Source organism: Falco rusticolus, chromosome 1 (genome assembly GCF_015220075.1).
Source record: "Falco rusticolus isolate bFalRus1 chromosome 1, bFalRus1.pri, whole genome shotgun sequence".
Classification (NCBI taxonomy): domain Eukaryota; kingdom Metazoa; phylum Chordata; class Aves; order Falconiformes; family Falconidae; genus Falco; species Falco rusticolus.
The window spans coordinates 41891125-41912831 of NC_051187.1; the positions used below are offsets into that span (position 1 = coordinate 41891125).

Below are 21707 nucleotides of genomic sequence, written 5' to 3' on the forward strand. Positions count from 1 at the left end.
AGCAAGACCTGGACAGGCTGGAGAGCTGGGTGGAGAGGAACCTGATGAAGTTTCATTCAAAACCTGCCTGGACACGACCCTGTGCAGCCAGCTGCAGGGGAGCCTGCTTTAGCAGGGGGCAGGGCTAGGTGATCTCCAGAGGTCCCTTCCAACCCCAACTATTTTGTGGTTCTGTGGTTCTTTTTCCAATCATACAATTAGTGGCCTGTCATTAGCGACATCTATACCTGTTGCTTGCTGTTTTGAAATCCTTTATGTCAGAGGCCAGAAGGGAGTGGGAGAGACTCCTGCTGATCCTATGCACAGGAGTTAGCACAGCCATGCGTTGAGGCACCTGATTTTGATGGGAGAGGGGTGTCTGGCCCTCATCTCCATTGCTCTGCTGCATTTTCTGCTGCTGCCTCTAGACTGATAGGCAGAGATAACATTATGGAAAGAACAAAGCAGATTCATCTTTTCTGCATTCTTCCCTGCTTTATTGGATTTGGAAGAGTTTTTCTGCCATCCACCCAATCGTTTTTAAAAGGGTTAGTCTGATAAATGTAATCTCATGTTAGTAATGTAAGTGGCTTATCCTGATTTTGTGGGTCACATTGACTCCTTAAGTATGTGCCTGAGTGTGGCTTGCAGACTCTATGAGTTGGCAGTCTGAATCCTGTACTGCATTGTCCTGAGTCTCTCTCAGTTGTTTCTTGTCTCCCACAGAAAAAAAAAATAAAAAAAAATCTCCTTTGAATCTGGGATGCAGTTCTCTAAATGCCATGCAAAAGAAGGGGCAAAACCAAACATATGATCCTGCTAAGGAAATATTTTAAAGCCAAAAAGGTACTTAACAACCTGAGCTGAAATCATTGTACCGCCCCTGGGCTGCTGCACTTCCATGCTTCTGTGGAGGCCTTTGGTAACTTGTGGGACTGGGCTTTGACAATAGAAGTACTGATGAATTCAAATGTCATTTTTTGTAGAAGAATCCAAATCAAACTAGTTTAACTCTCTTTGACTTACCTCCAAATGAAGTGCTGTGACACCTTGTCTTTTGGTCAGTTATGCTCTTATTTTACATTGTTTTGTGATGGTTTGTTTGGAGTAAGTAGCTCATCACCAATACTCAGTTCCACTGAACGTGCGTGCTTTTTTATTGATGTGGGAGGGGTGAAAAGAAGAGAAAGCAAGCAGTATGTGACCTCGTCTAAGTAATGTGGCGTCTGTGTACATGAAAGAAATATTTTGGCTGCATTCAAGTACAGGGAAATTGCTGTCTTCTTACAGAAGTGATCAGAAAATGTATGATAGTTCAGATTGAGGCAATGAAGACTGAAAATGGAGGTTGAATTAATTTCATAACTTGTTCCTTTCTGTTGGCCTACACAAGAAAATACATGGTAACAAACTAAAGATAAGATAACAAACAAAGTATAAGGTAACAAATTTGAAACCACAAAGGAACAATTGCCTTTTAACCAACAACAAAAGAAAAGTGACAAAAGATCAGTGTTCAAATCCTACTCTTTCTGTGGATCACAGCAAACCACCATTCCCTTAAAGATACATGCGAAAGCTCTGCAAAATCTTCAAAGCTTATTTCAAGGGGAAACACAGTTACAAAGGGATGAACCAGCAGCTGTTTCTAATACTACTTTGAGAAGTGCTTTCCATCCTTATGTAAGTCTGCTACCTCTTTGGATCAGTTTCTCTGTAAATTGATAGCAACTTCAGGCTACCTTGGTCAGAAATGAATGTTTTCACTAAAGCTTTTTACTTTCCTGAAACACTTTGGGATGTAGCTTCTCTTGAAAGCACATTGATGTTTTAAAGCCTTTTGAAATGATGGCACATTTCCTGCAGTTCACTGCTTTTGCACCATCTGGCAATGGAAACCTTCTTATCACCAAAGGGGTTTTAGAAGGCATAATGCAGCCACGCTTGTCATTCAGACTAGGTCCAATGGGGTCAGTCCTAAGGAAACAAGATTAAAACCTTTGAGTAACCCTCAGGTTCATTCAGTCCCTGGTGTGTAGTTTGCCCTTTAGGCCTTGTCAGCGGGAGCAGGTATTTAATTGCTACCAGTTATCCTGATTGTGTCACCCTTATGCAACCATTTAGTCACTCTTGGTGATAGTGTCTCTCAACACTTGTCCATTGCAAAATGAACTGACAATCTCCAGGCCTCAGAACAAGTGTTCGGTAAAATTTAGTGTTGTTAAACTCTGGTATAGTTTCACAAAGGTAATAATTCATGTGCTGTTGCTCTGTGAAGTATCCCATACCAAGCTTCAGCCTTTTCCGTGTGCAGCAGCGATCCATATCTGACCCCGCTGTGCTGTGCTCTGGGCTGCCAGCTCGCTGGGTGCCTGCCCTCAGGATTGGAGAACTGCGCTGGGCAGACTGCAAAGCAGCACCTGGGATTACTGGATGGCTGTAAAACATTTTGCTGTTTTTATTGTTCTCAGGGTGGAACCTGCACTTACCCGGATCAAAGAAGATCGAAAGCGGATCATCTTACCAGCAATTGACAATATCAAGTACAACACTTTTGAAGTGCAGCAATACGCCAATGCAGCCCACGGCTATAACTGGGGCCTCTGGTGCATGTACATAATCCCGCCGCAGGACTGGCTTGATAAAGGGGATGAGTCAGCTCCCATCAGGTAAATCTCCCATGCGCTGTCACTGTGGTACTAGCAATGTTTCCGTCTCAGCTGTCTGCCGAGGGGGATTTCAAGTGAAGCAAGGCTACAGGCTCTGTACCAATAGTCAAATGAAAAATGAAAGTGAAGAAAACAGATGGCTTTACAAAGCTGGGGACGTATGTGTCGCATCTCGGAGCTGCGCCACAGTGGGAGCAGAAGTGCATGTGCTCTAGTTGTGAATGTGTGGTTCAAGTTTGCATCGTAGCCCTTAGTAGGGTAGCAGGATCTTTTTCATCTATGCTTCTATTTTCCAGCGGACTCTAGCGTGAATAATAAACCAGTGAAACATGTGCATGAGAAACAAAGATAGTTTGTGTGTGATTACAAAGACACTGGCTTCACTTGTGGTCTGTAGGCAGCACTCTTGGCCATCAGCCCAAACCAGAGTTTCCCAGCAGCACTAGTAGGATTAGCCTTGCCTTGTTCAAGAGTTGCACTTTTTTTTGAGATTTGCACATGTTCTGAGTTTTCCGACTGGATTAATTTTAAAATGAAGCTGGACCACATAGAGTCTCATTTTATTTTTCTCTATAAGGGAATGTTTTACCTTACAGAAATGGAATTTTCTAAGGAAATACTGTTTCAGGATTGTAATAGTGTTTTTGAGAATTGTTACAGTGGGAAAACAGGAACTGATAAGAAGTGGGCTTTCTTTCCCCTTAATTTAAAAATTCACATCTCCAGTAGAGGTGCTTGTCTAACCACTCCTCTGAGATGTACTGTGCTGAGTGAAGGATACCATTGTTAGCAACTCATGAAATAAATGCTAAAAAATATGAAGCCCAGGCATGCACTTTGGGTTGCTGTGCCCTATTTTTGAGATTTCTTAGGAAGAACACAAATTACCACTTTGCAGTCATCTTCTTTTGATGTGTATCAGCTTCATCCTAAATTAAGCTAAAACTCTATGGTATGTTTCCAATGTGGGCTCTGGCAGAAAAGTTGATGTCCTTCCCTTCCAGTGTAGAGCTTGGGTTGTCTGGTCCTGAGAATTCTGTCCAAGCACTTCAAACAATGTACCTAACTGAAAGGATGCTGGTGGTCTTTTGGAAGTGAAAGAACACAGACGAACTGATGGTGTTTCCAAGTGATTGGGTGGATGGGGCCATCTCACAGGATCCATCCCTCGTACAGGGAACAGTGTTGCAATCCGTATTTGAGCAAGTGTTGCAAGTTGCACTTAGGTTCATTCTCATACCTTGCGACTGGAAATGAGCTATACAGCAACATTAACCTTATTTACTACAAGACAGCACAGTCCTTCATCACTGACCCTTTGCTCAGCTTGAAACCTCAATAAGCAGGAAAGTAATTACTTAGGAAATCAGTTTTCCTGGATAACGTGCCCTGCTGTCTTCACATTGTTTTAAAAGTGCAGGTGTTTTATATCTGTTTCACTCAGCCCTGAGAAATAGTTTATTGATGAAGGAAAATTAATCAGCCAAAGCTTTCATTTCTGAAATCAGGGTTTCATTCTTTTATTCCTGAAAGGTTTTGCACACTTCATTACTTCTAGTTTATATGTGAAATCACTGTAATAATTTCCACATGATTTTTTGAGTATCTTCTGTTCTGGAGACAATGATCACATATCAGATAAGATTGAACTAGGAGGTTAAACCTCAGCAAGTTCTTATACGTGACTTTCAGTGGTGGTGGCTTGTGTACTCCCTAAACTATGGAAGCTGCATCTGCAAAACACTTCTGGAAATTCAGCTACAGATCTTTTTAATCAAGAATAAGGAATCTCATCCCTGTAATGCTGGGAGAAGAGGATTTTTTCAGCAATACAGGGTCTGATTTATCATGGGATTTCCTCAGGTTTATGTTCAAGCTCTTGCACTGAGCTGGACTAATACAGAAGTGAATAAGGTCCAAACTTAAGCACTGAGTAGTGTTGAAATCTGACGCATGGCTCCTGAGAGGAGCAATTTTATTCTGAACCCAAGTGAAGAAACCCTCCAATTCAACAGTGCATAAACTGCCCAGAGACAGATGAGACAAGCAGCACAAGGAGGAGCACGCCCAACTCTTGCTGACAAATACCAGGAGCACTCAGCTCTTGTGCTTACCTAAGTATCTCTCCTGCAAATTATGAATTACATGTCCTAAAATGCAGAGGCATCAGTGTTGAACCATGAACACTTACCTCTCTCCCTGGGAACACATGCTTTAGCAGAGCATCCACTTCGTAGCCACACTGCACTGATTTCTGATGGGTCTCCAGAGCAGTAGCACCTGGATGGATTTGCAAAAGCATTTGGCTGTGCTGTTGGTGCTGTTGTGTTACGCCTGCCGATAGAAATACAATGCAATTTTGTGGCTTTTAAGTGATATGCCAGTGTAATTATGGTAATGGAAAGAGTGAGCATGCAGGTGATTGATGAAAAGGATCAGGAAGTCCATACTTAGAACGGAGATTTGAAAGCACCCATGATGGGAACTTAGCAGCTGTAGAAAATCTAAGGTGTATTTTCAAAAGGAAGGGGAAGTCAGACTAGTGAGCAAACTTTTTCAAAAATCTCTGTTGGTTTGGTACAGATTCTGGGTTTGCAGCCAGCTTTCCAAACCATGTACTGCAACTACGATTTCTGTTTCAGTCTGGTTTGCAAGGCATGCAAACTAGTCCTCATTGATGGTGTTTGGATCCATGTGTCTCTTCAGTGCACTCATTGCAGGACTGTTCGTCAACACAAAAACTGCAAGTTCATGTAATCCTTGCTGACGCTGTCCCTCTTAAGGCTTCCTTAGACACTGTCTTCAGTAAATAGTGGATTTCTTTTGTGTCTCGCTGTATGTTTTGTATAAGAAAAGGCTAATAACCCCATGACAGGCTTCATTGTTGGTATAGCTGAATACTTTCTCCCAGATCTCCAAAGGGATTAAAAATTTTCAGTGTTAAAAAAATGCATACCCTGGTGTCAGTGAGGATCAGAGCCCTGGCATTTCTGATATTTGCATTGTATTAATAAATATCATCGATCTGCAGAATTGGGTGAGACATTTAGAAAGTAGAGTCCATTTCTTGTCTTCTTCTGGGATTACACGATGTATGTGCTTGCTTCTTTTCTCAGGAGTTTTTTTATTTGAAGCCTGATCCTCTACTTTCTTGGACACTTAAGTGGTATGATCCTACTCAGAACGCTGCTGGGAAGGAGCAGGAACTGTCCCTCAAGTCAGTGGGGCACCGTACAGGCAGTCATGTCAGGTGCACACCATAAAATGTCAGATCAGCTGTTGTGGTCCAAGTGGCAAAGGGCATGTGGCCTTGAAGTGCAAACAGAGGTAAAGAAATAGCAAGAACAAAGTGTCAGATTTTGTAAAGATACAGTTTAAAGTTGGTTCTTTTCTTTTTTCCCTGCATTAATACTCTGAAATTCAGAACAATTGATGTTCCCCGAATCAGTTTCTGCAGGCAATCCATTTTGCATGTTTGACATTTGAGATGCAAGATGTCTACAACGTGAAGATTTAAATGAGAGTGGTTATTTTGACATGCTGTGTCCATCACGTTGTTTTCCATTTGTGTTCCTGAGAACACACTGCCCAAAATCATCCTTATCATCTGGCAACAAACTGTGTAACAAAGGATCCTATTTCAGAGGGTTTCTAATGAATTTGACTATGCATTGAAACAAGCTGGTTTTTTTCTGTATGCAGAAGATACTACTGGGTTTTGGAACAGCAAAGAAGGTTTATGGTATCCTGGGCTCTGGCTCATCTTCCCTCACCTGCCGTGATTATGATGGACTGCTCTGTGTTTGATTTCTTGATCAGCAGCCACTAACATTAGAGTCATTAGTCAGCCTCAGTCAGCCAAGCGCTGCACAGCTTTCCATTTTATCTTCCTCCAGCAGCAGTGGTGCATTTCATTGCTGCATATGTTCTCACTTACTGCTGTAATATGCTGGAGCTTGGTACCAGTAGGAATGGGTATGTGCGTGCACTGAGTCAGCTGCCCTACACAGCAGGTGTGCCTCGCTCAGGTATGGGAACTGTCGTCTGACAGACCACAGTGAAGTGACTTGTGCTGCCGGCTCCAGCTGGGAGCGTGCGTGCCCATCTCGTGCAGTCAGGCCCTGCGCTGGTCTGTCACAGCGGTGGCGATGCAGCCATGGCGGGTCCGCACTGCTCTGGGGAGAAATCCAGCTGCGTACCTGAGCTTAGGAAGGGGCTCATCTGTAACGTCTTTTGGGATAAACCGTACTGTCATGTGATAATAAAACTGGTGACTGTTTATTGATTGGTTGTGGCCATCTTTTCAGCTGCTGGTTCACAGGAGTCTGTAACAGAACAGTTTCTTTTTTATTTGCCCAAGTTCTGGTGGGTATCCTGCCTGTTCCGAAAAATATACTTCTATGCGTCATCAGAGAGATATTCTGCATCCCTATTGCCCTGCCTTTCCTAGCCAAGCATTCTGGGTTGCTTTTTTTCACATGCTGTAGCTCTCCAAAGGGGTTAACAAACCTTCCCATCATTAAGCTTGTCAGTTTTTTTCCTGTTGCTACTAAGCAGCAAATCTGTCCTTGAGTTCTGTTCCCACAGCCTGGTGTGACTCTTTCTTGCAGAAGACATGAGTTGTAAGAAAAAATAAATGCTTATGCAGGTACCATGCAGGTTTCCCCACTCACCTGTCAGGCCAGGGGTGAGGTGCTGCTTAGGAACCTGAATCAAAGAAACACTCTATCAAGGAAGGTGGAAACCCCAAAGATATGGGAAGTGATGTGTCATTTGAGTCGTCTTCTCCCTCTCCTTATCCCTGTTTATATACATTTATGTTTATACATTTTTAAACAGTTAATATTTGTGTTTGTATGTATGTATTTGTGTGTGAGTATAGGTCAGTTGTCCTGGAAATTGGACTTGTGTGCTCTGAAAACTGTTTCAAGTGTGACCTGCTTGCATGTATACTGACCTTAAGGCAAGGGGAGAAAGATGCCTGAGGGAGAGGAAGACTTACTGTGTCACGTGCAGTATGTCAGTTCAGCGCTCATCCCTTTCTCCTTCACTTGGTGTTGACAACCCCCCAGGCAGCACCCGTCATTGTGAAGGGAAGGAGGGGGATGCACCTGGCTGGAGAAATGGATGTTGGTGCCTGCTGGAGTTTTGCTGACAGAGCTGTGCTCCTGGAGACCTAAAATGAAATAGTCATGACTCAGACCTACAGCAAGCAGCTTTCATTTCTGTCCAAGGTGTCCTCTGCTTCTGGTACCCCACCCCATAGCAGGCACTGCCCTTTTCCATGCGGTGCATCTCTTCCCTCATAACCACCTGCACTGGACCTGCTGCAGCAGCAGGCAGGGAAGGAGGGGGTGTTCACCATCATGAACTGCTGCTCTCTCTGCTTCCTCCCTTTCCCCAGGGTATTACCCAGAGTAATGTCTCTCTCATCTCCCTTGCTACAGCCATGCCATCAAGTAACTTCCACAAATTTACTATGCTGTACCTTTCTGCAGTGCAGAATCAATGCTATTCTATGTTGCATTTAAAGGTTTTAGCTGCAAAAAACATGTTGCTGTGTTTCCCACATTATCCCTTGAGTGCTGCTGTTGATTGTAATTAATGCTTATAACATCCTCAGTTGTGCCAAAGAATATTCCACAGATCAATGAAGTTGCCCAGCACCTTTGGGGTGTTGGTAAAAAACAGCATACTTCTATTTTGTGATGCCTTCCTTCTAAAAAGTGTTTTACTGAATAGTGCATGATTTAAGGAAAAGGGTCCCTCTATATAAAGCAGATGTGGTTTAGATTAACATATTTTACTCTGAAGCTGTGAAGTGCTAGAGGCATGCCCCGTCTCATTTGCTGGCCCCTGGCTAGTGAGCAGTGTTTAAGATGTACTAATACGGTTCCTTTTGCTTATGTATCCATTTCTAACTTTCAAGGGAAGTCTTTGCTGCACTGTACTAAAAGTAGTAGACATAATGGGAGTTTTTAAAGTACTGGAAAAACTCACTGATAGCAGCCAAGTGAGGGTCACATGTTTTTTTCAGGAGCAGGTTTTTTTTAAAAGTGTTTTCACTATGTCAATGTAACGCTGTAGTCCACTATAAAATTACCCACCATATAATCTTAAAGCACTTTTAGAAGTGAATCTTAGGCTTTCAAGCTGCTGAAGCAGTTCTCAGACTTTCACCCAGTATTATTCCATGTGCTTCACAAATGGAGAAACAGAGGCAGAGGGAGGTGGCTCAGATGAATGGCAGAGCTGGGAATAGAGTCAGGGTCCCCCAGCTCACGGGGCTGTGCAGTTGCATTACACTTAGTTTACAGTTGGGTCAGTCAAAGCGCAGGGAAGTTAAGAGCCTGGGCTTGACAAGGACTGAATGCCCAAAACTCTGGTTGAACCTGATGGACATGTTGAACACACATTGTGCATCATAGGCAGGTTCTTCCATTGCTTCAGGATGCAGCCAGGGCAGAGCCGCAGGCTTCCCAGCTCAGCTTCTGGGTTTGCAGCCATGCTGCAGTGCCGAAGAGCAGCGGCTGCAGACAGCCAAATTCAGGTGAAGGCACTGACAGTGGCAATTTTTGACTGGCTTCTCTGAAAAGCTGGATGTGGTTCCTTCTGCCTTTGCTTTTGTGGCTTATTCCTGAAAACACTTTTTTTCTGAATAAGCCATGAAAGCTTGTGAAGTCTGTATCTGAATACATCTAATGAGAAGAAATAAAACCTAGAAAAGAGAGAGGGAGTTGCAGAGGCAGTCCTCAGTGGCATTCGTCTGTGAGTGATGATTATGTAGTTGCATCTAAAATGTATTTCCCACCCCCATTCAATTAACAAGTCAGTGTTTTAATGGACAGAACCGACAGCTGCAAAAATCCATCCCCCAGAGAGAGAGATTCCAGCACCTGAGAGCAGTCTGCAAAGCCTAGTGGTGCTGTTTCTCATTAGGAAGGAAGGAGAAATGTCCTCATGGGAGCACCCTACTGCTGTAAAGAGCTGCTTCCAGAGGATTGGGGTGGGAGGTAGGGGCTGAAAAGAGAATGAGTCTAAGTCCAGATCAGCAGCTCAGTTTTGCAAAGCAGTGATGCTCTAGTCTTCATCCAGTGAAGCCTGTGTTTAGCTTTAAATACATAAAAATGGAAAGAAAGAAAATGGTATGTGTTTCTTCCCCCCTACCTTCTTCCCTTTTTTATACCACCTCAAAGGCTTATTTCATTCTAGAGCTATTGAATTCCCTTTCCTTGGGCATGTCCTTTCATTTCAGTTTCTAGACCAAATGCAGGATACATTGTACAAATACATATACAAATAGGTACAAATGCAGGGCATGTCTGGTACTGCGTCCAGGAGAGTTCTCAGACTTTGTAGGCAAGTCTCTCTTCAGGTATGGCTCTAGGAACTCTAAGCAGGAAGATGCATTTCACCACATAACTTGAATTTATAAATGTCATCCATCTTGCAAAGATGCTGCTGTAAGAGTATATGCATCAACAGCAGATGGGTGTGTCCAGCCAGGAGTACCCAGGACCATGTGGGGTTTTCATAGAGCTCTGAGACCACTTCTAACTAGAGACTGACTCAACAGAATGTCTTCACAAAGAGCATCGCCAAACAGAGAAGTGCTGGAATTTCTTGCACACACAAAGGGCGACTGTGAGATGTGGGAGAGGTCCAAGCACTGAGGGTGCTGGTAGCGACCCTGCTGCAGTTTCTTTGTAGGGTTTGTGACATCTGGCCTCAGTTCCCTCCAGCCTTTTTAACTGAATGGGTGCAGGGATCTGGCTGAGAGCCCCACTTCAGTCCAAAGTCATCTGTAAAAGCCAGATGTTTGCCTTTGTAACCACTATCGAATCTTGTCCCCCCAGCTCATGATCCAGCTCATGATCCACTCTGTGAGGGTGGAACATGAGAGTTAATCAAGCTATTTCAACTTCTTTGTCAGAAACAGTGCCGATCAAATGTGTTTCTATCAACAGCTGCCTTTTTCAATTACACAGAGAAAACATGAGAGGGATAGTATGCACTGCAGTATAGGATTGTAATGATCTGAGAGGTTGCAATGGCTTTCAGGCTGAGAAAAAGTGCAAGAGAGAGATGCTGAAGTGGTACCAGTAATGCAAGTGGTACAGCAGAGTCCATTACAGATAAGTAAAAGCAGCGCTTCAGCAAATGAACATTTTCAAGGGTACCAAATAGTTCCTGCCATAGGTTGAACTGTGTTCTGCTATGTTGGAGTATGCATTAAGCCTGGGAGCAAAGAATTATTTTGTCTGACCATATCTTGGATGTTTGTTTAAAGCCTTTTTCACCTCCTGCTGTAGAAATGGTGAACTGTTGATGAGAAAAAGGACCTGATGTGATAACACTGTTCCAGCTACCGGTTGTTGCTACCGGTGGGATCCACCAATACATAGGTAGAAAATGTGTTGGTTTTCCCGACCAGGGCAGGTTTTGACATGTGTATGAAACTGCCTCATGGATATGTTTCTCAGATGTCATGGGCAAATACCTTGTGAATAGCTTTCTGTACAAATTGAAGAAACATGCAGGTATTTGGGACAACAGAGACATCGTAGTCACAGTATAACATTAGTGCATTAGAAAGGGGACTTATTAAAATAGGGTTTAGGCCTTTTCCATCATCACTGTTTCTATAGGGCATTTTCATGGTGTGTATATATATATATATAAAAGCTTGGGCCATAGACAGAGCATTCTCTGTTCTACTAGGAGATAGAAAATTGGCATAAGCTAGGATTTTCCTGATGTCTTTTTACAGTAGCACCGTTAGGAATGATGCTGTATCTGCCAGATGGTCCAAAATCACTTTTTTGTTGGAAGAGGGAGCACAGCTCATTCTTCTAGGTCAGCTCCAAAAGTGTTCAGTTTCTCCTCTTTCGACAGTCTGGTCTGTTGGGATACCACTGAAATGGGGAGGTGGGGTGGGTGGGGGTGGTGTCTGTCCCCCAGGCCTGGGCACGTCCTGCAGATCACACTGCAGGTGACTACCAATGATCTTGCAGTAGGCACTGTGCAGCCTGCAGCTGAATTGCGAGTTGAACGTGGAGCTGCAGGCTCTTGTTGGTTTTCCACCTTAAAACTAGTCAAATTTACATTTTTAAATTGGGGGCTATAGTAGCAAATCCTAGCTCCTAGCTTAAAATTTAGAGGCAGGCATTGTGACCAGTACAGAGATGCAGAGAAAGCATGGACAAATGAAACTGGAAAATATCACTAGCTTGTAGTGCATTGAAATAATATCTGTGTTCATATGGTAAATGATCTCAAAATGTGTTGTCATGTAGTGCTGCTCAGTGAAAGGTTTCAGATTGCTTTGTAGAGGAGAGCAGAAACATAGTTTTACACATAAAGAAAGTGATGCTCAAAGAAGGGAAATGATTTATCTGAAGTCACCCACTTGGTCAGTGGCAGATCTGAGGGCAGAGTCTTTTCATCTGAGAATTTTCCCTTTTCTAAAGACTGCCCTCAGCAAACATAGAAATGTTAATCATGTAACAGCTTCACAGAGACTGAAATTTATCTCCTAAAGTCAACTCTGGGAAGTCCCTTGCCAGACTTCACACCATGATTGATCCGTGGTTCTTGACATGCCCTTACTTCTAGTATGTGGGTAAGGGGACTCCTCATTTCTGACAAAGCTTATGGGTTTTTTGTGAGTCAGTCTTCAAATAAAGTGTTGTCTAGTTCTTGTGCTACTCAGTATAGTGGTGAGCTTCAGCTCCAGCACAGAGGTTGTGTCTATAAGATAAAGGAAAAACAGCCTGATGCTTGACTTATATGCATGGAGTAATTGACTTACCTCTTGTGCCTGTCTCACAAGCAGCTGGTGCAAGTGTGTGTGGCAGTGAGTTAGTTATTCAGGTGCTCTGGTCCCACAAGGTCCTTTGTCCATGGACGGAAGAAGTGCAATGTGATTGCACGCCCAAAAATAAATTTAAAATGTAAACTTGAAGGCTAAGAACTGTTTTGTCTCTATAAATTTGTTATGAGGTGGGTTCTGTAGTAGCTAATAAGCAACTTAATTTTTTGCTTTAATCTCTCTGTGCAGGACACCAGCCATGATTGGATGCTCGTTTGTAGTGGACCGAGAGTATTTTGGTGAGATTGGCTTGCTTGACCCTGGTATGGAGGTCTATGGAGGAGAAAACATTGAATTAGGCATGAGGGTGAGTAATAAAGAAGAGACTTTGTGCCATGTCCATTCGCAAAGAAAGACGGGGAGCCTGTGGCCCAACAGAATTGCTGTCTGAGTGATAGGCTATTACACTGAAGTAATTGATATTGCAACACTATCTGGAACTGACAGCCCCAGTAAATGAATATTCCTGGCCTTACTGGCCTTGAGAGAACTGATAGCAGTCAGAAATATGGTTTATTGGTTCATTCTGTCAGTCTCTGAACGCAGTGAGACAGATTTTCCCCTTTCCTAGTAGTTCTGCTTGTGCAAACAGCTTCACTAAGTCTCCATGTGCTCCTTGCACCAAGATGACGGTGAGTGCTTGTTGCCTGGCAAATGGAGTACCAACAGAAAGCTGAGGCCAGGCTGGTAGAAGTCAATTTTAAGTTCTGCGTACCATGCACGATGAATGTTGTGGTATTTTAAAACTTTAGGGGTCCTCCTTATAGTATAAGAACTACAGTGTACAGGTATTCAATCCTGACAGATCGGTCAGTGCAAAGTGTAGACAGGTGACTTTGGGACAGCATCAGTCCACCCTGTACTTCTAGACCTATAGGAGGTTTGATTTTGGTGATCCTTTGCCCTTGTTTTCAGGGTGGTGTTTCCCAGCAAGTCCTTCTGAAGCCCAAGGAACATGTCTTTGCTTATCACTTGAAAATTAGGCCACTTAATGTTGCATGAACACAGTTTCCTCATTATAAAGCTGACTGTTTAATTATTTTCCCCTTACTCCTTATTCCCTGCGTCATAGTAACACGTCCCTGGTGCATGTAATGCGCTCATTAAAGCATATATTCTGCTCATGGTGAAACACTGAAGATCAAATTAGTCCATTCTTTATCTGACTCTTTTTTTCTAAAATGGCTACAAACTCCTTCACACCAGTGGGCTGAGGAAGAAGGTCATTGCAGCAAGAGTTTATTTTCACATATGGGTGTTTATTTATTATTCCAGCATCACGAGAGGGATAAGGTTTGTAATGGGACTGTGTGAATACACTGCTTATACTTTAAGGTTCAGAATTCACATAGGGGACAGAAAAACTGCTACCACAAATCATCCAATTTTCCTTAAGAGGGTCAGGCTATTACCAGGATTGTGTGAGCTTTCCTTTATCATTGTGCAGGGCTTTGAGCTGTTTGAAACTTTTTCCACATGGCTGCTCCCAGAATAGATTGAATGCTCTGGCAAAACTCTGGCGTAGCTGATGAATAAGCCTCCTAAGAAATCTGAAAGCTGTCGCTCTTCCTTAGATGAGAAGAACTTGCTGAGTATGATTAGGGCTCCTGGTAAACAGAGGCAAAGGTTTTAATAGGATTATGAAATGGCACTTGCTTGAAGAGGCAAGGATTTGAAGTGAGCAAGGACAGGTTTTCAGGGGTAGAGAACCTGTTAAAGCCTGCGGAAGCCTGGGATCCAGAAACCAGCTCTCATTCTTTGGGTTTTGGGTGTTTGGGAGGGGTGTGTGTGTGTGTTTCGTTTGGGGTTTTTTGCCCTGTAAAGAATAATTAACCCTACTGTTTGAAAAAGGCTTTATGAAAGTACAGGCATATGAGTGATTTCACTCTGCAATAAGCTGTATGCCCATAGCACAGATCTGTTACTCTCTGTTTTCAGCCCGGATCTAGCACGGTAAGTAATACACAGTGTCTGCCTCCTAATTTGCAACTCCTACATGTGATCCCCTCCTGTGTGTCTTTCAGAGCTGTCAGAAACTAACAGCATGAAAACGCACAGGAACCTTCTCCCTTCCCTCTAGGATATTTATAAAATCACTGTGAATTTACAAAGTTGGTTTTTAAACTCCAGAATCTCAAAATAAGTTGCAAAAATCACTCCTTTCCCAAGGCGTGGTGCACTGACCCATGTGGGGGTATTTGGCATATCCCCCACACCTGCACAGAGGGATGCTGTTGCCCATGTATGACTCTGCTTGTGTGGATCAATGGAAGACAGAAAAAGGAAGGAAGAAATGATTGAATAAGTAAAGAGCAAGAAATAATATAATAATAAATAATAAATTTGTGGGGAAGTGGCATTTGGCTGAAGACAGTCCCTATTTAAAATAGCTGTAACAATAATCCTTTGAAGTTTTTGCAAACTATTATCATGTTACTGCTAAAAGAAAAGGAATTAGGCTTGGAGTGTCTGAATTAGATTACATTGCATCTAATCAACCTTCATTTAAGTTGTTTTAATAACGTGAAATAGCGAAAGTCAGTGAAACAAATTAGCTGATTTGGGAGGATACTGTTTGATAACCCAGCTAATCCCCCTTAAATCTATTCTTTATAAAAAAAAAAACAACCACAAAACCACAACATCATCTTGGATATTCCACTATTGGCTTTTCCTTTTTCTAAATTCTTTAGTTGGAAATGTTTAAATAATTAACCAGAGTGATCTTCAGTATAAACTGACTGGGGCTACCACATCTATTGAAAATGTTTGGGGCTCTGCAGCTCTTTTTGTAAACTCTCTTTTTGTATAAACTTGCATATTGGTTAGAGCTGAGACATTATCCTAGCGGAGTAGCCTTGCAGCAAAGCCAATGTCTGTTTGCCAAGCTAGGGAGATTCTGGTTTGGTTGAGAAAAAGCACCAGCTGTTCTGGGAAATGGAAGAGAGATGGACATGATTGCAGGCTTGTGATAGTAAAGAAAAAGATGGACACTTACATAATGTCATCTTGTTCTTTGTTTTTCAAAGATGACAGTTTCAGCACAAGATGGATAAACACAGGACTGAATTCTGTAATGGATAAATGGTGCTATTCAATGAGTGTTCACCAACCAGCTACTGAAGCTGATGGGAATTGTCTGTGAGCACCTAAAAGCTGATTTTGGCCAGGAATTTACAAAGTCAGATGGTAGCTGGCTCCTGTGTGGATGAGGTACCCTTCACAAGGACGGTGAGCTTGGCTTGTCAGCTGCGTTCAGGCAAGCACCAGACTGCTGCTCTGCCTCCTTGTACCCACGTGGAGCCCGGGCGCAGTAGGTAGCCCAGGTTCCATTTCAGCTGTGCTTCAGCTGTCCCTTTCCCAACCTGAAGGCAGAGATAAAGAAAAATAATGGTACTTTCTCCTGCAGCAAAGCTGTGAATGTGCCTGTACTTGAAGAAGACACACTAAACTCAGGGTAGATTGTACCTGTAGTACAGAGAGATAACCCAGTAGTAAGAGAAATTCAAGCAGTGCTTGAATGTAAAGGAAGATGGAGCCTTTTAAGTGAGACCCTGTAAAAAACTGCATGGTTTGCAGTTGTCATGTAAATTCCCTTCCCAGTGGGAGCTACAGACACACTTAATTATTTAGAAAGGGAGCCCATAAACATTAAAAGCCTAGTTTATGATTTGACCTAATACAAGCAGTTTATGATGCATCTTTCTGTAGCAAGTCATTAATCATTGCACTTAGATCTCTCTCTTCCTCTGGTGCTCCAGTGATAAGGTGAATGAATTGCTGTTCTTATTTTGTACCTATCAACTCTAACAGTGGGTGGGAAGAGCTCAAGCATTTATTTTAAAGAATGGTCTAGTACAAATTATATTCTTCTTCCACCATAAAGAATCCAAACTAATTAAATAAAAAATATGTTGCCATATTGACAAGTGAAAGCAAAACCTTTTCATTTTTATGGCCAGCGTCAACTGGCCATATTCTTTATTCTCGATAGCACTGTGATGTACTTCAAAGGAGGGAATCTGCATCAGCTGGTGAATTCTTAGAGGTGCTAACTCAGAGATTTGGGAGTAAAAAACAACCAACACACACAACGCACAACTGCCCCCCCAAACTAATGACTTACCCAATATGAGATATCTTAAATAAACCTACTGTTTAAGAGGTCCTGGCCAGAGAAATAAATTAAGAGATGTCCCTAGGTACCAGTGTAACAAATTAACTCTATTGTGAATTCAAGTGATGGCTTAGTTCTGCAGCATAGCTTAGCTGGATGCTTCAGGTTAGTTGTGAGCTCAGCTCCTGCAGATGTGTCACAGGTAACTTGGGCCGCTTCTGGCACGCGGCAGTGGCACGGTCCTGGGAACATACAGTTCATTGTGATTGAAAAGAACTGTCTGAAAACAGGATAAAAGCTCAGATCATTTGCGCGCTCTGCTGTTGTGATTACAATGCTAATGGTGGGCAAGCTGCCTAGCTGAAATCAAGCGTGGGTTCTGTATATAGAAATGCAATTCCACCTCTGGGCTTTGCAGGAATACTGTGTGTACTGTAAAAAAATCATGATGCAGATTCACTGAAATCTCTTTGTGAGGAAATAAAACTCATTATGTAATGGACTTTTACACACAAGTAAATCATTAGACTTTCCAAACTTATGCTATGTGGCCCAGCTTTACTTTCTTTAAAAACAGATGAACTACATCTTCTCTGAACAGAAATGCTAATGGTAGATTGTCAAGCAGTGAATTCTTGACCTGATTTTATTCCCTTTTGCTAAGGAGATTTAGATTCCTTTGAGCAGTCAGTGGTTTAAATGCAGATTCTAGGCTGGTATGCTGTAATAAAAATGTCACAAGGTTTATGTATAGCAAACTTTAATTCTGATTCTGGACAGTGCTTTTTATCCAGTGTGATTCATGAGACCAAGCCCCTAGTCTTAGAGCTAAGAGGTAAGTAGGAACTCTGTTCTGGAGATTTTATCAAAATGTCAGGGTGTTTTTTCCACATGCTGTGGTAAAATACAAGTGAAAATTGTCCAAAAATACAGGTTAATCAAAATGTCTTATTCCAGTAAGTTCAAAAATACTTCCTATTTATTTTGACCTTTCCCAAGCTGTAATTTTTAGTATAAATTAGTTCAGTTTCAAATGGAAAGTTTAAAAGAAAGCCTTTCAGTTTGAAGATATTTAATCATTTAAATGATGTTAACAAAAATTCACAATTGCTGGCATCTGAAAATGTAGTGCACTCTTTCCTTAGACTTGCCTGTTCACACTGCAGTGCAATAAATCAGCATTTCCAGCATGAGGTTAAATGCTATTAAAATGCTATTTCTGACCAGTTCTGCTTAAGCAAACTTCTACCAGTTCTGCACTGCCTAAGCAAAATCCTAATAAGTGATGTAATCTACTGTTATTGGAAGTTGCCCTGTTGCATAGGTTGCAAAGATCTCTGTGATAAATTCCCTGGATCTCACCCTCCAGTTAAACTGTGTAAGTAAAGGTGTTCTCTTTTCCTTCTCCAGTTCAACTTAGCATTTTTATAGGCATTTCCTAAGGTAAAAGAATGTTAAGCTTGTAAAGTCAAGCATTAAGAAATCATGAAAAGATTGAGTTCATAGTGCCTGGATTACATTAATTCGCAGCTCCTTTCCCTCTTCAAAATAGGGATTGGAATAGCCTTTTCTGTGGTGATGTGCATATATGATGAGCCAGGTCCTCTGCCCATCTAAATGTGCAGCATCTTTTAATTCCAGCTGAGTTTCATTGATTCAAACAGGATGAGATTAGGCTTGACATTTGTATATAGCAATAATGCGTTCTGTCTGGAAAAGGAGACAGGCTGACTTAGTTGTCAGTGAAGATGCTCATGCAGGCATTAAATCCCAGGCTGCTGATGTCACCACAAATCACCACTGTCCCATTGCCGAAGCGTGCAACTGCTAGTCCCAACGGGCTACGCGGGGCAACAACTGTATTAACAGCCCAGAGAAAGCTGTTAGCAGCCCGGGTTACTCTGTGGTTATATCCTCCCCATAACTGGTGCTCGTGCCTCCGTGCAGTGAACCAAAGAGATGCAGTGCTGTCAGCAAACAAGAAAACATGAAAAAAGCAGATGAGGACAGGCTGAATTCCAGTGTGACAGCCAGCGCCTGGTGCCAGGTTTCAAATGTCTGACAACAACCATGTTTCAAACTGGAAGATTTTCCGTGTAAATGGTCTTCCCACACATGAAAGAGAAGAATGTGAAAACAGTGTAAAACAAAGCCAAAGACCTAAAAGATGGCCCTTGGCCTGTTTCGACTAAGAGTGCTTGGGTTTTTCCTCTGACCAGATTATTTATATAGTCTCATTTGTACTCTAAGTGGGATGCATGATCTTGTATCTGGGGAGACAATCCAACTCCCTACCTGTCTGCAATTTCTTTGAACCACAGTGTGCTTTTTTCCCTTCTTTTTTCTTTTCTTTTTTTTTTTTTTTTTTTTTTTTTTATTGATGATAACTGTAACCTTGAATGGAAAACAATGTTTTCATCAGAACATAGCGCAATGGTGCCCTAGCATGAAATTGCCAGCAAACTACAGGACTAGAGCTTGTGAATACCGTTAAAAAACACTCTCTAAAGTGGGAGCATTGGAAATAGCTCACAAAAGAGCATCTGGCCATTTGGCTTCAATATCACATCATGCTCCATCGAGTGTAACATTTTATGTTACAAACTCTTTCATGTACTAGGACATTATAAAAGCCAAGGCTAGAAATTTCAGAAAGAGATCAACAGTGAAAGAACTAAGGAAAGGAAATGCTTCCTTAGTCTTTGCTGCTTTTTTCTCAGTCACTTTCTTGCAGATTTAATCTAAATCTGACACAGGTTCCTCTGCAGTGGTGTGAACTGAATGAGAGAGAGGGGAAAAATGCCGAGAAGTTGAGCATGCTAATAGTGTTGAGATTGAAATAGGTTTCACTTGCCTAATGAGGAGACTCAACCAAAAGCCTAGAGATGAGCTACAGCTGGTCAGAAACTTTCTGATATAACATATTTTCTATTACAAAATAACAGTTCATCCAGAACTCCAAATGTTCTGTAGAACTCTAAATTTTGATGTTGATTACTGGAAGCCTGGCTTGGGCTGTTGCATGCCCAGCTGTTAGTCCTTAGTCAGCTCCCAGCACACCTGGCAAAAGGTTTCTTGGAGATTTTTGGAACCATTTTGATTCTTTTTCAGAACCCTTTTAAAAAAAAGTTATCAGTGCTGTGGAAAACATCATTATTCCACTTGAAAAATGAAATGCAGAAGTGTTTCAGGATACCAGCTGTTTCCAGAGCAGGGAGATGCCCATTTTCTAATTGACCTTTTGATTAATTCCCCAGGTGGTTCTTGTTTGTCTGGTGATGAGAGGTTTAATCTGACCCTCCAGGAAACATAGAGAGCTCTTAGGATGGCAAGAGTCCTTTCAGCTGGAGCAAATTCTTGGTTTGGGTTTGTGTCCCGAGGGGAGGTTCCTGACCCAGACCAGCAGCTGGGACGTGAGACCTGCAGCCCAGACTGCTTGCTGTGGCCGGGACTCCTACATGTGGCCATGTTGCTGGAGGATTTTCCCAGGTACCATCTTCCAGGCAAACCATGTCATTTGGGAAAATATGCTTCAGCCTTGGAGGTGAGTTGTCAGATCCTCCAGCCTTGAGCACAGGGTCTGGAGGTGGTATTGTAGGTGTTGAAATGTATAACTTGTGATCTGTTGCTGAGGTGTTACCCTTGCAGGAAAATTCAAGTTGCTGTTATTTATGATGTTAAACTGAGGCATATAAATCCTTACTGCTGGTAGGCAAAGCATTCGTGTCGTGTGTGCATGAGGAAAACAGCTGATCTTTGATGAGTTGTGGGTTTGGAGGGGGAAAGTGTTACGGGATTTAGGTTAGTTTGGCTTTGTTTTAATTCTGCCTAGAAAACTTTGGGAGGTAATGTGATATTTTTTACTGTCTGCTAAAGAAATGTCTGACTGGCTAATAATTATCCTTGCAATAGCGTTGCCTGAATAGAGTGAAGCATGTTGAGCTGACCTGTGTGACAGATACTTCTGAGCTGAGGAGCAGGAGCAGAGAAGGAATAATGCACGTACTTGTGTTGTTGAATAGAAGTTTGCTCCTCGGTGCCAAAAAATTATAACATTATCTGTTTTCTGGGTAATACACAAAAAAGAAGCAACTTAACACTGTGCACGAAGCAGACAAACTACTTTCTGTTGAAGGCAGCAGATTAGCCACCAGTGAGAAATTTCTAATGCAAAACTTTGGTAGATTTGGTTTTACTGTCTTGCTTAGCGCAATGGGAATATTCCCAACAAAGGCACCTCTGGACAAGGCAGCTGTGTTGTGTAGCAGGCCAAGGACTTGACTGGGGAATACTTACCAGTTGCATGATCTTGAGGAGTCTGTTTCCTACCCTTTCTATTCAATCTGCCCATCCACAAGTAGCAGTGATGATGGTCACTGTATAGTGGGCAAAACAGCACAGGGAACGGTAAAGTTGTCATCTCTACAGTGGCAGAAAATGTCCTCTGAAAGCAGTGCATTTGCTTTGCAGTTACCATTTCAGAATGGCACTACTGGACAGGCATCTTGCAGGAAGGTGGCAGGGAGAGACAGTCTCTCCCACCGATTGCTCACAGAGGAATGAAGCCCAGCACAGGGGGGCTGGCATGGGGCACAGAGCAGGGAAACAGATCCCTGTTCAGCTGAGCACAGAGAGTGCACACATGTGAGTGTCTGCAAGTGTGATGGCAGTCCTTGGCTTGGAGTCAAATCAGCAAAGCAGGCAAGTTCATCTGTTGCCACCTAATCTTCCTTCTGCAAGTAAACCCTAAAATATTTTCCCCAGCTTCCTTCAGTTTTATGATCTCTTCCTTTTTGGTACTGGTGGCAGTGAGCATTTGCTTGCAGCCATGTTGTAGGAGGATACCAGTCATGGATTGTCCAAACAAAAAAAACTTGCTCATCTTGCAGAGGCACATCATTTCCTACAATCTGGTGTCCTTTAAAAGCTTTGGGGGAACATTTCATGACAGTATTTTGGGACATGATGCGTGCAGTAATGTACCTTTAGATCATGTTTGCTACCAGGATTTGGGACCTTGATGATTGTTCTGTACCTGTTTTCATCTTTATTGTGGAGCTGAATTCCTGCT

At 42.4% G+C, this 21707-nt stretch overlaps 1 protein-coding gene across 4 annotated transcripts in view; it reads left to right on the forward strand.

Annotated features, from left to right (window-relative positions):
- Window positions 1-21707, forward strand: part of GALNT9 (polypeptide N-acetylgalactosaminyltransferase 9) — a 325628-nt gene that overhangs the window by 233153 nt on the left and 70768 nt on the right. For all 4 annotated transcript variants that reach the window (XM_037376385.1, XM_037376376.1, XM_037376395.1 and 1 more), the window contains 2 exons: window positions 2451-2648; window positions 12709-12826. In XM_037376385.1, coding sequence (XP_037232282.1) covers window positions 2451-2648; window positions 12709-12826 — 316 coding nt within the window. The remainder of the gene's footprint in view (window positions 1-2450; window positions 2649-12708; window positions 12827-21707) is intronic.